This window comes from Pyxicephalus adspersus, chromosome 8 (genome assembly GCF_032062135.1).
Source record: "Pyxicephalus adspersus chromosome 8, UCB_Pads_2.0, whole genome shotgun sequence".
Lineage (NCBI taxonomy): Eukaryota > Metazoa > Chordata > Amphibia > Anura > Pyxicephalidae > Pyxicephalus > Pyxicephalus adspersus.
Window position 1 is genome coordinate 19816646 of NC_092865.1, and position 14677 is coordinate 19831322.

A 14677-nucleotide genomic window follows, 5' to 3' on the forward strand; every position below is an offset into this window, starting at 1 on the left:
GCTATACTTACCAAATCTACAGATCACAGTAAATTAGTGTTGTGGTCAGTAGGAAGAACACTTCCTACATTGCTGGCCAGTGGGAAGAATGTCACTCTTACAGATCTCCAAAGAGATCATTGGCGTCACCTAAACTGACCCGAGGGGCACAAATTGTTCATTGCTCCCCTAGCAACCTCTGGAGGAACCCTGGTTGACAAATACTGCTGTAGAGTTTAGTTACTGGGGATGTGTGGCCCTAAAATTCTACTTTTAAGTATGATCAGGTGGTCATTATTCCAGACAGACAATGTCCCTTCTGCAATAATATGTCTGACCCTTCTCTGGATTTCCACACCTGGGGCATCAGACAGCTATCAGGCTCTCCCATCAAATTTGCAGTTTTAAACACCTGATTCAAATTCCATGACAAATATAAGATCTACTCCCACCCTGGTCTGCTCACCGCGCTATTAGACAATCTAGATTTTTCCTTGGGAATTACAACATCGAATTTAGATAGATATGCTGGGGACACTACAAGCTACACAATGATCCGACTAAATAAAGTTCTCAAGGACTGGATAGTACTGACTATCACAGGAGAACCTGAGTGATCCAGTAAACCTGGATTTCTTAAAAATCATTTGCTGTAAGTTTGCAAATGTTTTCAATTCAGGTCTAGATACATTTCAGGTTTGCTGGATAACCCAGGATTTCCTATGATAGTCTATCCTCTTCATTCTTGGAGTGGTTTAATAAATCAAGCTCAATGTGGAAATTCTCATTTGTCCTGCCACGTGCCTCACCAAACTTGACAGGCCACTGGCTCTCCATGCCCCAATAGGAGGTGTTCTGTAAAACTCCACATTCTCACACACTTTGCATAGATCTTTATTAAATTGCAAGAAACTGCTCTCTCTCCAAACCTCCTCAACATGTCATATATATATTAATGTAATATTACAAACTAATGTATTTTTTATGATCTGACATTTATCCTAAATTTGTTAGGGAATGACCAAGGATCTGGGTTATGCTCTTACTGATGGAGACAGGCATTATTTTTTTAATATTATTTATAAACAGTATTTATATAGCGCCACCATATTATGCAGTTCTGTACATTAAATATGTGTTGCAAATGACAGATACAGACAGTGACACAAGAGATAAAGTTTTCCTATTCCCACATAAAGCATATGTGACCCTTTCCATTCTCTTTTCTGTGCAACATAATTAAAATAAATGTCCCTGGTACTGAAATAATGTATTTACATTGCAATAACTGAATGTGATGAGGTATGTCAGCGATCACTGGTGTTTATACTCAATAAATTGAAAATGTCACCTGTCTAGGACAAAGGGACACTGTGCCGAGTATTTGTAGTAACAACATGGCAGTACAAGTGTGTACGTATGCATTCATATGAAGTGTTCTATAAACAGTGTAATTATCATGGAATTGGTTTGCACTTAACATAAAACCTTTGTTGTACCTTAAACTAGGCGTCAGATTAGGAATTATTGTGAACTAAAGAGTGAATATATACAGAGTGTCATAGGCCACGATAAGCCCTAACAATACCTGTTACTGGCAGCAACACCAGATGAAAAAAAAGTGAAAAAAGCTTATTGTAGGATCAATACATTACAAATTTGTTCTTATGTTTAGATACAATTTAATATAAAACAGATTAGAATACATCTTTCAAAATGTATGTGTAAACCATTGTGTTCAGACCAATACTTTTATTCTTTTGTATGAATAATATTCTCTAATTCATATTGTTTTTACAGGTTCAATTCAGATTCCTAAATCTTTAAAGCAGAACTAAGCTAAACAGCATTGAAAAATATCAAGCAGGCGGGTTGTTTATTGCAAACTTACCTGCCTGTTTGCAATCTTCTTTTCCAAGCACACTGAGCTGTGCATACACAGTTTTTGCAGAATGCCAGGATATGCCAGGTATCCCAATATCCCCTGGGACTAGCAAAACCAAATAAATTTGGGAATGACAGAGATACATAATCCTGGCCTGACCAATCAAGATGATTAAAGATTTGACATTCGGAAGAGGACTGGATGAAGATCCATGACAGAGCAAGGACATGTGATCAGGCAAGTATGTTTATTTTATTAAGGTATTATTAAGGTACAGGCATCTATCCCTTCTGTAATAAAGGACCCACTGGGTTGTAATTTTTAATTTTTAGGGTTTAGTTCAGCATTAATACAGAACAAAAGTATCTTTACTTTAGTCATGTGACTGTACTTTTTAAATATCATTGGACCTAAAGCGTACCTAAATTTAGAATGTTCACTTTACATAAGCATCTCGGGCATGCGCATAAGGACCCTTTTTGTACAAAGAGAAAAATTTGCCAATCTCACGCATGCACAGTGGGTAGGATGAAGAACCAGGAAGAAGAGGAGAAGATGGCGGCACCAGGAGCGCCGGCTCCCCGAACCGATGCCTGGACGACGTGGGACCCGATGCAGGACACCCCCGGACCGATTGGACTGCCCTGCGGGATCGAACGTAAGTGTATTTTTTTTTTTTTTAGTTTAGTTCCTCCTTAATGAAACATAGCTGTATGGCCCCTTTCACACTTGCAGTTGCAAATCGTCCAGTAGCACAATACTGCTATGTACCTAGGAGCAGCAAACTGTACCTCAAATGCAAATATTTATTATATATATTTATTTATTTATTTATTTATTTAATGTACAACGCTGTGTAATATGTTAGCGCTATAAAAAATGTTTATTGTTATTAATAATAATATTAATAATAATAATAATAACAACAATAATAATAAAAAAAGGTTAACATGTGTGTACAGGTTGCCTTTGCATTTGCAAGAAGCTGCATGTTCCCTTGTGTGCACAAAATGGTTGCCAACAGCTTCTATTTGGTTGAATGAGAGCAGCTGGGAGCACAGTTTAGACAGTGGTACCACAAGTTTGAAATGAGCCTTACTGTTGTAAAAATAAGTATCCTTATCCTAGTGTGTAAGCTTTGTGAATTGAGCCACAATGTGTTAGTATATGTGAGTGACAGGTCCTCTTTAAAGGTAATTTTTATATATTTCAGCAAAGCTCACACATGTGTCTGAGATACGTGTATGCTGTATTACAAAGTGATGAATGACAGATCTAAAATTATAAGTACGCTTTACTGCTGGAAGGGCAGAGGTGCCCCTTTACCCAATTTTACTGAATTACATAGAAATGAGGTTTAGATCTGTAGATATTTTTACTAACATAGCAGAGGTCATTTCTAAATGCAGTCAGCCTGATCTAATTGCCAAGATAATGAATGGATGAAGGTCAAGACAAGGGAGTTTGTAACCTGCAAGGGCTTCCTTTGTGTTCATGCTTTAGTGAGTTCCAGAGGCTTTTTTTAAAATAAGGCTGCAGAGTATTTTGTAGTCACCTATGGCATGTAGCCAGATGTAACTTCATTCTGGTAAATGTCTGCACTTCTTGTTTTTCTGTTTAGTTTTAGATAGTTCTCTTCTATTTTTTATTCTCTTCCTGTCCTGCATGTGCAAAGGTAATAAGAAGAATATCCCCAAAGTGAAGGTGATTCCCATGTTATACAGTTGTCACCAGGAAATAGAAGGTAATATAACAGGTAAATAGATGACAATAGTAACTTGAAAGTGGGTCTAACCCCTCTTCCCTCTATTACTAAAAGAACACTCTTTGCTTTTGTTTCAATCCTTTTTATTGGTTTCAACATAACAAAACACATACACATAGAAAAGGGCACATACATAAAAATGGGGGCACACAGCCCACGCTTGCAATAAGACACAGTGAACCAAGTGTTGCTTTTCATATACAGAACAATGTTGACATAGGTTGGGGACAACCATAGGGAAGGTACAGTAAAGGGTATGGGGAAAACACAGAGGGGAACACACACAGCTAACAATTTGCATAGCCTAAATGGGGGGGGCATAACAAATGTTAGGGATCTAAGAAATCAAATAAACCTCGAGAGCCTCGTTACTGCTCTCTGTAATCTCCCCGGGTGCATCCGGGGATTCATCAGGGATCCCTGTTCAAAAACAAAATGGTTAGCCCAGGGGTAGGGGTAGGATTGGGCTAGGGGTATGGGGGTGCCCGACTGGCCTATTTCGTATTCAGTCTCTAAATCTACTGTAGGCACAGCTGTATCAAAAATCTTCTGCGCCCATGCACTTTGTTAGGCTTACGGCCAGAGCGATTTAAATTGGGGCGATTCTTTGAACCAGTCCCATGCGGACCATATTAACTTGTATTGTTCCATCTTATTCTCATCCTCTGCTACTAACAGTTCCATACGTTGTATCTTTTCTAGTTCTAAAAGCCAATCTCTCATGGTGGGTACTGTGGGGTGTTTCCATTTTCTGGGGATAATTGTCCTAGCCGCCCTAAGAAAGTGTCTAAACACATCTTTCTTACTAGCCTTTATGGACCCAGGAAGGATGGATAGTAACGCCATTTGGGGTGATATCCTTAAATCAGATCCAGTCACTCTGTTGTATATGTCAGCTATCTGATCCCAGAGCCTACGAATTCCCGGGCACTCCCACCAAATATGTAACATCGTGCCCTGTTGAGAATGACAGCACCAGCACCTGTCGGGGAGTGAGGGAGACATACGATGGGTATCTGTGGGACATAAATACTACCTGGAGATAATTATATAATTGGTCTCCTCGGCCTTACAAGGAAGTGCCAGTGTATGGGTCCGAATAAATGCCTTTTCCCATTCCAGAGGGGAGATAGATAACCCCAATTCCTTTTCCCAATATCTCGTGTAGGTGGGGGCATTATTAGCATATACTCAAATCAATATCTCATATAACTGGGAGATCACATGTATCGGCCTGCTCTTGGAACATAGTAATGTTTCGAATGCTGTGCGACTCCTATGTATGGCATATGAGGCAAGAAATGTCGATAAAAAGGAGGATAGTTGGTTGTATAGTAACCCCGCAACACTCTTTGCTTTTATACACAATGTGAACAAATACTGTATTTCACAGGGTTTCTAAACCCAGGAACAAAATGTGTTATATCATAATTTACCAGACCTTAGAGGATGCAGCTACATTAGTTTTCTTTTTTTTTCAGACTAAGAGCAAGCACAGAAAATTCCTATTGATTTTACACGAAATACAGCACCATTCTTGCTTCCTTGAACTATGAGCTGAACATTTGCATCAGCACTCCCTGTGAGGCTGTTTTTAACATACACGGCTGGCACTGACAACCTGCTTTTTACATTGAAGGGGATCATTATTTTTCAGATTCGAAAGTCAGAATCTGAATATTTACTTCCGTTCAGCAAGACAAACTCAAAACGAAACAGAGGCAAATTCGAGCAACAATAATCTCGCATTCCCTGGTAGAGAATCTTGCAGTTCTATGTGTTTCAATGGCAGCGGTGAAATCCCCACTAGAGAATGTTTCAGTGAATGTCAGATTCACTGCTGTATAAATAGACCTCTAAATGTAAGGTGGTGCTATTGGCTGTCTGCTGCAAAAAGTGTACAATTGTCCATAGCCAGGTCTTACAACACTGTAACCAACAAGAATCCTTTCGCTGATTCTGCCACCTTCTAGTCTGTAGGCTTTTAGAGATAGTTAGTCCATCTAAAACTTATATTCTGAAGTGAAATATCCCTTGCAAAGGGATCATTCTTTTTGCTATGCGGACAGACATCATTCCTTTAGTAAACGAACCCCTAAAGCTTTGTATACACGTCAAATGATCAGATGATCGGTGTCTGAAATAAATGGTTGTGCTCATCTCCTGTGAAAATCTGCCATGTGTACAGCGGTGGATTATTGAACAGTAGATCTAAAATGACTGCTGTGCTCTTCTTTGGAGTGCCAGTGGGGTGCCATTCATATGTCCTCCTCATTCCATTGATCAGAATGGCATTGTGTGTACAGCACTAGAAACGTTTGCAAAAGATTGTTTCCAGCGACAGTCATCTGACGTCTGTACAGAGCTTAACACTTTCCCAGTCCATTCAAACCTTTGAAAAAAAGTTCCTAAAATGTATATATACAAAAAGGAACCATAATAAGTTTTTCTAGTAGATGAAAAAATCTCAGGCACTCTGATAGTAAATCATTGTAAAGGTATGTGCACTAATCATGCACTGTAGCCCATACCGCCCTCCTCCAGAGGCACATGAAATGCTTCTTCCATAAACACGACAGGTAAAGGTGTGGATATTGCAGGGTATTTATACCTCCAGGGAAGGTCAGCACTGAGGTGCTCAGTCTGGCATCAGCGGAGTGGAAATCTCAGCAAACCATTTGCATTCATTTTTTCAGAACTGGCTTGATCAACTTTGGGCAGGACTGGGCTAAGCTAGATTGTGTGCTGGCTTCCAGTGTGACAGGGAAAGTGCAGCTGTCAGAAAGTGACCCCCTTCCATACCTGGATACTTTCCCTTTTTTTCTTTTAATCTTCTGAAAATGGCGGAGGATAAAACATTTCGCTATGGGCTCATTGTTCTGGGATTTTTTCTGATCATGATCGGCATGTTTATTATGAGTGTGGATAAGCCCCACATATACATCACTTTCTGTTCAATGGGGGTGTTCCTGATATTTATTGGAATCACTTGGAGCATCTGTCAGTGTTATCCTAAGGTAGGAGATATGCCATTTGCACAGAATGGGGGGTCAATATATATATATATATATATATATTTTTTTTTTTTATTTATTTGTTGTATTGTGCACACATATATGTATAAAATGCCCCTATTTATAGAACATGTGTTTTTTTAATAACTTAAAATAAGAAATTCAGCAAACATGTTACTGTACAATAAAAGATACTTAGCAATACAGTCAGTTTTAAAGTCATATATCCAAAAAGTTTATTATGAGTCTCGCACATTATAGCGCAGTCTTTGCCAGTCCAGCTATCAAATACTTTTACAGAATCTGTAAATCAAACTCAACATTTTATAATAATATATGATGTTTTTAAGCATGGATATATTGAGACTGATTTACTAAACAGTTCACTGTGTTTGAATCAATCATGCAATTATTTGTAAGCAAAGATTGTGTTTCTTATTTCCCTTGCAAGTGATTGGGGGTTTATATAGAAAACAGTTTAACCTTGTTTGTTGAACTTTGTGAACAAAATATTATCATAGGAATAAAAATCATTAATATAAATAAATCTACTCTTTTAGTAATTTAGTTTAGTACTCTAAGTAATTGCTTCCTAGTTTAATAATAAATATATTTGAAATGCAGCTGGCATGGATCAGGTGTAGTTTGGCACTGAAAGATATAGCACATCCTAGGTTTGTCTATTTATTAAGCAGTGAATCTGACATTCATTGACATATTCTCTGGTGGAGAATCTTCCAGGTCCTTGTGTTACAATGGTGGCACTTGAATGTTTTAAGTGAATGTCATATTCACTGCTTTATAAATAGACCCCCCTGGAATTATTGTACCATATCTTTCAGTGCCAAACTACACCTGATCCATTGCAGTGAGTGATAGTACGTGCATCAATCCTAGCTGGTACTGCCTGCAGCTAAATATATAAAATGAAGGGTCTCCCATCCCTTAAAAAGTTTTTTTTTCAGGTCCAGACCTTTTGCTTTTATACTGTAAACTGTCACAAAGCTGGGCAATTGAAGCTAAGCATATAATTATAATATCAAGGCTACCCTTCAATAAAAACAGCATAATAAACTTCCCTTATAAAAGTTAAACATAGCCACACCCATCTGCCTCATTATTGGTCATTTAATGTGATGGATTAATTTACTGATCTATAGTGATGTGTCAGAATTAGGAGGAGCTTTTCGAGAAAAGTGCAAATTTGAATATATTATCTGATGCTGAATCTTTTGTACACATTGTTTTTTATTAAAGGTGAAACAAAGGTGGTAAACATTTTTCCTCTTAAGCCATGTTCCCACAGGTCCTGCTGACCTCCATGCGTTTTTTTTTGCACTAAAGATTTTTGACTAGAAATAAATTAATTTTAGCAGGACTACAAGGTGTGGGACAAATCTCTTCTGTGTCCACTTCTCTGGCGCATTTGTGTGATGTGTTGGATTTAGCTACTCTGGCTGGGACCCAATACTAGCACTGTGTACATGAAGTTTCCCCCACCCTCCTGGAGTTTAATGGGTTACAAGGTTTTGTTCATTGCTTTGTGATTTTTTTTTATTATATACATAGTGTAAATTGCCCAGAATTATGACAAGTTGATTATAACCACATTGTGGGCAGTTGTCAATCAGTGCGGGCAATACCTAAATATAAAGTAGTGAATAATTTCTTGGTATATCATATATTGTAGATGTTATCAATTATCAGATATTCATACATAAAGGTGACAGATTTCTGTGGTTATACTTGTATTATACTTCATGTTCCTATAGATCACTTTTACTCCAGTGGATATGGAAGCTGTGCCTTTGTCAGAAAAATCTGATCTTGGAACTCCAGCTAAGCAATGGTATGTCTCTAATTATTGCTCTTGTTTGCACATTTATTAGGAATAGGGCAAATTGTTTTGACTGCTCTAAGGGTTTAGTAAATGGAATATGGCTGGTATTGGTTACTGCATTTTGTATATCATTATTTCTCTTTGCCCTGCCTAATTACACAAGAATTATAATTCATCACTCATCTCATTTTAATCCAAGGTCAAACATTACTGGGACCTGTAAAATGAAAAGTATGCCAGATTTATCTAAAAGTACATCATATTAAACATAAGCAAAAATAAGGACATTTATGACCGGGTATAAGGAAGGAGAAAGGTTTTGTGTATAGAAACACAGATAATGATAGCAGATACCTGGCTTATCTAGTCTGTCTGTATATTTATACTCCTCCAAACAGACTTGTGTTTATCCAAAGCATATTCCAATTCCTGTACACTTGTACATCAAACATAAACCTGTGCAGCCACACTGACATACCCCAAACTAGCATAAATGGCTTCATGAGGTTGGTTGATAGTAGGATCCAATGCTGGCAAGTTAAGTTTCAAAAGGTAAATGAGAAAACTTTTTTAATTTACATTCTTTTACAATCAAAATCACTTATCAAATAAAATATATGTAGCGAATAGTGTATGTTTCTCTCCTTACTAATTTGTCCTAGATACTACAGCCACCTCTTAAATATGAATATGTGAAGAGTAAGAAGGTTATAGAAATGAGGTTTGCGGCTACCAGGTTGTTTGCAAAACTTTAATATGTATTTGTACATAAAAGATCAATACATATAAAAATGTAGTCACCTAGATCTTGACATTTCACAGGACCTGGGTGTTTAATACACTATACGTACGTGCTCCTAATATTCAGGAAACACACTGATATGCGGACAGGACTAAGCCCTCCAGTTCCTAAAATAAATGGGTATGGTGTATAGTTTTCTAAGTATATATCCTTTTACACATGTCGCTATTGGCACGCAGATTGTTCTGACAAGTTAATTTACCTACTTTAATTTTTCATGTTTCTCCCCAAATTCTTTAAAAGAATATTTACTTAGAGAGGCGTGAGGTTAGCAAAGGGTAGAAAAACAATCAAGAGCAGGGAGTTTATGTTGAAGTGATCTTTGTTAGATCTGTAAATGACAAAGGGATTAGAGAGAACAGAAATTAGAAGTTTGCCCCAAAATTCCGGTAGCTTTGAATAGAACATTGCTGTCTGTGACTTTAGAGACTCCATTTTTCTCATTTTCTATTTAGGGGTTTGGTGCTATCCATTTTAGTAGTAAGGGGCGGGTTAGAACCTCTTCCAGGTTGTTTTTGTTGTAGGTGACTTCATGGAAAGTTTTCCTTTGCCTGTATTAGTAACAGGTACTGCCTGGGACAGAAAAGGATTTGTCCAAAACAGTACCTGTTCTTGGCAGGAAAAAGGCTCAACAGAGGTTCACAACCTTTATGGTTCACTCACTTTTTTAGTGTGAGATATAGATACAAAAGCCAAAACTGGGTCAGAAACACTTTGTATGGGTTACATGCATACCTAGGTTTAGCAATGAAGGTGTTTGATTAGATGAATAATGCTATTAAATCTGGATTAATTGCAATAATGACAATAAAGTTCCTTTAGGAAGCAATACTTACTATTTCAGGTTGTACAGGGTCCTTTTCACCTATTTGGTGTGTCAGGTCACTGTTGTCTTGCAAATAAGAACTGGGCCGACCCAGAAATGGGAACATTTCCTTTGTTGGGGACTTGATTGATATAATTTATATTAGTGGTCCTAGGAGCTCGCAGACCACTAATCTCATGGCCCCTGGACCGTTTATACGCAGGGAGCCAAGTGTCACTCAAAGGGGAAGAAACTTACCCTCAGAGTGACGTCATGATGCCAGAACATGCCAACTCTCCCCACTGGGGGTTGCACCGGCCAGAGCCGCGGGCCACCTGTCAGACGGCTTGGGGTTGGGGACCTCTGATTTATATGATATTTGGTCAACAGATTATGTCAATTTTTGTGTTTTCTATTGGTTATAACATTGTGACTTTTTACAGGGGTGGACAGATAGATTTGACACTCAAATCTATCTGTCCACCCCTGACCTGTCTCCCTCAGTCCTGGATAAGGTCTCATGCTGCCTGTCAGCCATCTCATCATAGATAACTGACAGATTTCTGAAATTTACCTGGATAAAAAAGAAGTCATCATCTCCCCCCCTCAAATTCCATATCCCCCCCTGACATATTTCTAACAACACTATTATTCATCCCTCCCCTCAGGCACGTTGCCTTGGTGTCACCTTCTGCCCTCCTATTTACCTCCTATATCCTGTCACTTTCTCCTGCACAACATCTCAATAATTCACCCCTACCTGTCTCCTGAGACCACCAAACTCCTTGTACACGCACCTATCATCTCTAATCTGGACTACTGTAACCTCCTCCTCTCTGGTATTCCACTAACCCGACTCTCTCCTCCACAATCTATCATGAATGCTGCAGACAGACTCATCCATCCTTCCCACCTCTCCTCTTCTGCTGCATCTCTTTGTAGTTCTCTTCTTTGGCTTCCATTCCACCTTAGAATCAAACTCAAGCTCCTGTGCTTTGCCTTCAAATCCCCCCACAGCTTTTGTCTCACATACTTTTCTGACCTGGTAAAAAATTTCTCCCCTAGCCATTCTCTCCGCTCCTCTAATGACCTACTAATGACTTCCTCACTCATAACCTCCTCACATGAATTACTCCAATACTTTTCTAGAGCTGACTCTCTGGAATGATCCCCCTCGTCCTATTTGGCTTGCTCCTACTCCTGCGCATTTAAAAGAGCACTCAAAACCCACCTTTTCAAATTAGCCTACCCATCTTCTTCTGTCCTTTAAACCCTCACTACTTCCCACCAGGGGTGTAGTCGCAAAAAGAGAAGAGGAGGCATGGTACGTTCCTGCCCCACTCCACCCCTGCCTGTGTCACTCAAAGGGCAAGACACTTCCCGCAGAGTGACATCATGATACCAGACCGTGCCCACTCTCCCATCTCAGGTCTCAGCCTGCAATGGGAGAGTGAGCGCGTGGTATTCAGAGAGACAACCCGCTCACCGCCCGGAGCCTGCGATCAGTACAGGCACATGGTCCACGGCTCTGCAAAGCAGGGCCCTTCTCCTGACCCCGTGGGGGGTGGACCGGCCAGAGCCGGGGACCACCAAAGACTTCTTTGTAAAAAAAGCTAGACCCCTGTTTCCCACCAATCCATATCCTCTTTTCTATTGTATGATACTTCCTCCACCTCCTAGACTGTAAGCTCTTCGGGGCAGGGGCTCTCCTCATCCTGTGTCACTGTCTGTGTCTGTCTTTCATTTGCAACCCCTATTTAATGTACAGCGCTGCGTAATATGTTGGTAAATATGTATGTTACTATACAAATCCTGTTTTTTATTATTATTAATATTATTTTGTTCAGCATTGTTTTATGGTAATAAAATATTAATTTTTCAAAGTATCCTTTCTGAACAGGTCTACCACACCTTACACAAGCGCTAAAGAAGCAGAACGCTATGAGGCCACCTTGCCGTCCTATGAGCAGATTCAGATTAAGGTAGAGGAACTTGGGGAACCTCAAGGAAACCAGTCCATCCCACCATTGGCACAACCTGTGCTAGTTGACTTTTCACAACCAAAGTTGCAGGCCAAGGTGGAAATACACAGGAATTCCATTGGTACAGAAGAACATGCAATGGTAGAAGCCATCTGGTAAGAAAGTGTGTTTTTCAATCCACTTTATGACAAATGCTTACATTTGCTTTTGGCCATAGTGGAATGTGTTTGTGAAATTTTTACATGGACTCTGCATCTATTTACCTACAATATTCCCCATGGCACCATAGGCAAGGACCATATAAACATTTACCATTATCCAAAATCTACATCTCTTGAATCATGTTTGCTGCTGGTGGTAACCAGATAAGAAACTAGTAGTAGTATTAAACTAGGGCAGTAGTGCAGACATCATCCCAAGAATTTGTTTTCCATTTTGTTTTGTTCTCCACTTTTAGAAACCTGTTAGCCACTCTGATGTATTAAAGCAGGATTCTAGAAGTGAAGACCAGAGATTTCATGATCGTCATAAATTAGCAAATAAAAACCTTTTTAACTTGAATGGAGTACTCATCACCTTTCATGCCTATAGACTTATATTACAGCCACTTTGGACACTTTTAATAGAAACAAGTACCTGTGATCTCCATGGCCTATGGCATTCTTCACTTTCAAAGTGGCAAAGCCATATAAAGTGTTGATTTGTTAAAAATGTTAATCACAGATCAATCCAAATTAGACATATCTATACTGTAGGTAAACTCAAAGTTCACTTAATAATTAGGTTTTGCTTTACTTTTGTTTAGTCAGCCTGTCCCTCTTGCTTGTCTAAAAGAAGAAACTACTATAACCACATCGGAGAAGACAAGCACAGAAAGTAGTGCGTCCTCTTTGCACAGCTGCGAAGACTGGCAGCCGCAGAAGCACGATGTCGCTGTGCAGTTTGGAGGTCCCCTTTGTGGAGATGGATTCAATCTTATAGATGGGCCTGCATGTGAACAAATAGCAATGATCGATGCATCTTTGTATGAAGCCACACAGCCACAAATGAAACAAGAAAGCTTTCCTATCTCCAACCACGATGATAATACCAATGGTGAAGAAAAGGCAAGGAGGGTTACACAGGAACATGAAACAGATGACCTTTATTATGGAATGAAAGATGAAACTGATACTTTAATGCCAGGGTTCGAATCTGATTTTGAACAATAATTTTAGAATAATTTCTGATATGAAATGAACAGCACTAGACGAATGATGTACAAAAAATGAGCAATGGGTCTGTGTTGTCTCTAGCTACATGCTAGAATTCAGAACATCCAAGTAATTACTGATGACTAAGGATGGGTGGTGCATCTCTGTTGAAGAAATTCTGCGGTGCTTTTCCACAGAGATTGCCTTTTAATTCAGCCATGTAATATTTCTACAGAAATGGCTTCAAGGGCAACATTGAAAATATGCAAATCCTTTGAATAACATGCATATTTAAAGAAAATTAAAAGTGGGGTTCCCTTTTAAAGTACAAAGAGACCCCCTAACCGACAGGTTGTTTGTGCTTCAATAGAGGTGATATCATTCAATAGAGTGATATCATTTACTATAAAAAAACAATAATTGGCCAGTCTGAAATTTAGGCACCATTCTAGATCTGCGGTGAGCCATAGTGTTCTGCCACAGGCTCAAACACAGCGCCAATCTTTTCTATTCAAATAATTGAAGAGGTTGGGAAGTATTTTTTTGCACATGGCTACAGCAGATGAAGGCACAGTTCTCAAAAGCGTGTCCAAAAGTCATATTTGTATATGCAGTTGTTGTTAGAAAATTTTCACCATGGCTGCAACTGTGTGCAAATCTGGTTACACAGGGGAGCTGCCAAACACGTAGTTCCACACCATGGGTGTGAAAGGTTCCTAGGGGGAATCCCATTTTTTTTTATTGCTGTCTTTGTTCACTAAACTTTTTGGGAAGAGACACGTGGTACTTATGTACCCCATACTCATTGCACTGAAAGGGGACAGATATCTTTTGCCAACAACCCCCAAATCCTTTTTGGAGGACTGGATAAGGTTAATGAATAAATATGATTAATATACACTTTTGCCATAATGCTAAGGATCTGCTAATTAAGAGGAACTCTATGTTTTTTAAATTACATCATACAAGCTTAATGGCATCCTCCAAGCAAGTTATTTAAAGGAATGGTGTTTTTCAAATGTTGCCCTTGAAGCCACATAAAGAGACCCTCTTCCCACTGAATGGTATTTTTGCATTGGCACGTGTCCCTCATAACTGCATCTCATGTTTTTTTTTTTTGTAGACAGTAGGTTGCCTATTTTATGCTGAAAAAATAAAAGATTAATTGCACTTTGCTCATTTTCTCTCATGTATCCACTGTTTTCTGCGAAAATCGTAGTGGAGCAGAACTTGACTATTTCAATCATCTTTACTAGTGACAACACTGAAAGAAAAATTCCCTGGGTCCTGGGGGCTTTTTGTTTTTACCCCACACTGCACAGTGCATTAACCACACTGCATGCAGCACCACCACATATAGATCTACACGTGCAGAAGTTACATATTGGTTGGTTGTCCAATGGCCAAAGGAG

At 39.0% G+C, this 14677-nt stretch overlaps 1 protein-coding gene across 1 annotated transcript; it reads left to right on the forward strand.

The window, feature by feature from the left end:
- The first annotated feature begins 6343 nt into the window (after positions 1–6343).
- BSND (barttin CLCNK type accessory subunit beta) lies at positions 6344–14440 on the forward strand. The gene is made up of 4 exons (XM_072419206.1): positions 6344–6646; positions 8416–8492; positions 11991–12227; positions 12878–14440. The coding sequence occupies exons 1-4, from the start codon at positions 6470–6472 to the stop codon at positions 13281–13283; spliced, it is 897 nt and encodes a 298-aa protein (XP_072275307.1). The 5' UTR covers positions 6344–6469; the 3' UTR covers positions 13284–14440.
- The last annotated feature ends 237 nt before the right edge of the window (positions 14441–14677 follow it).

What these genes read in the sequence shown, in the direction of transcription:
- BSND (XM_072419206.1), top strand. Translation starts at nt 6,470, where the DNA reads ATGGCGGAGGATAAAACATTTCGCTATGGGCTCATTGTTCTGGGATTT. An exon ending in GGAACTCCAGCTAAGCAATG is followed by an intron (nt 8,493 to 11,990) that starts GTATGTCTCTAA and finishes CTTTCTGAACAG; the next exon opens with GTCTACCACACCTTACACAA. An exon ending in GCAATGGTAGAAGCCATCTG is followed by an intron (nt 12,228 to 12,877) that starts GTAAGAAAGTGT and finishes ACTTTTGTTTAG; the next exon opens with TCAGCCTGTCCCTCTTGCTT.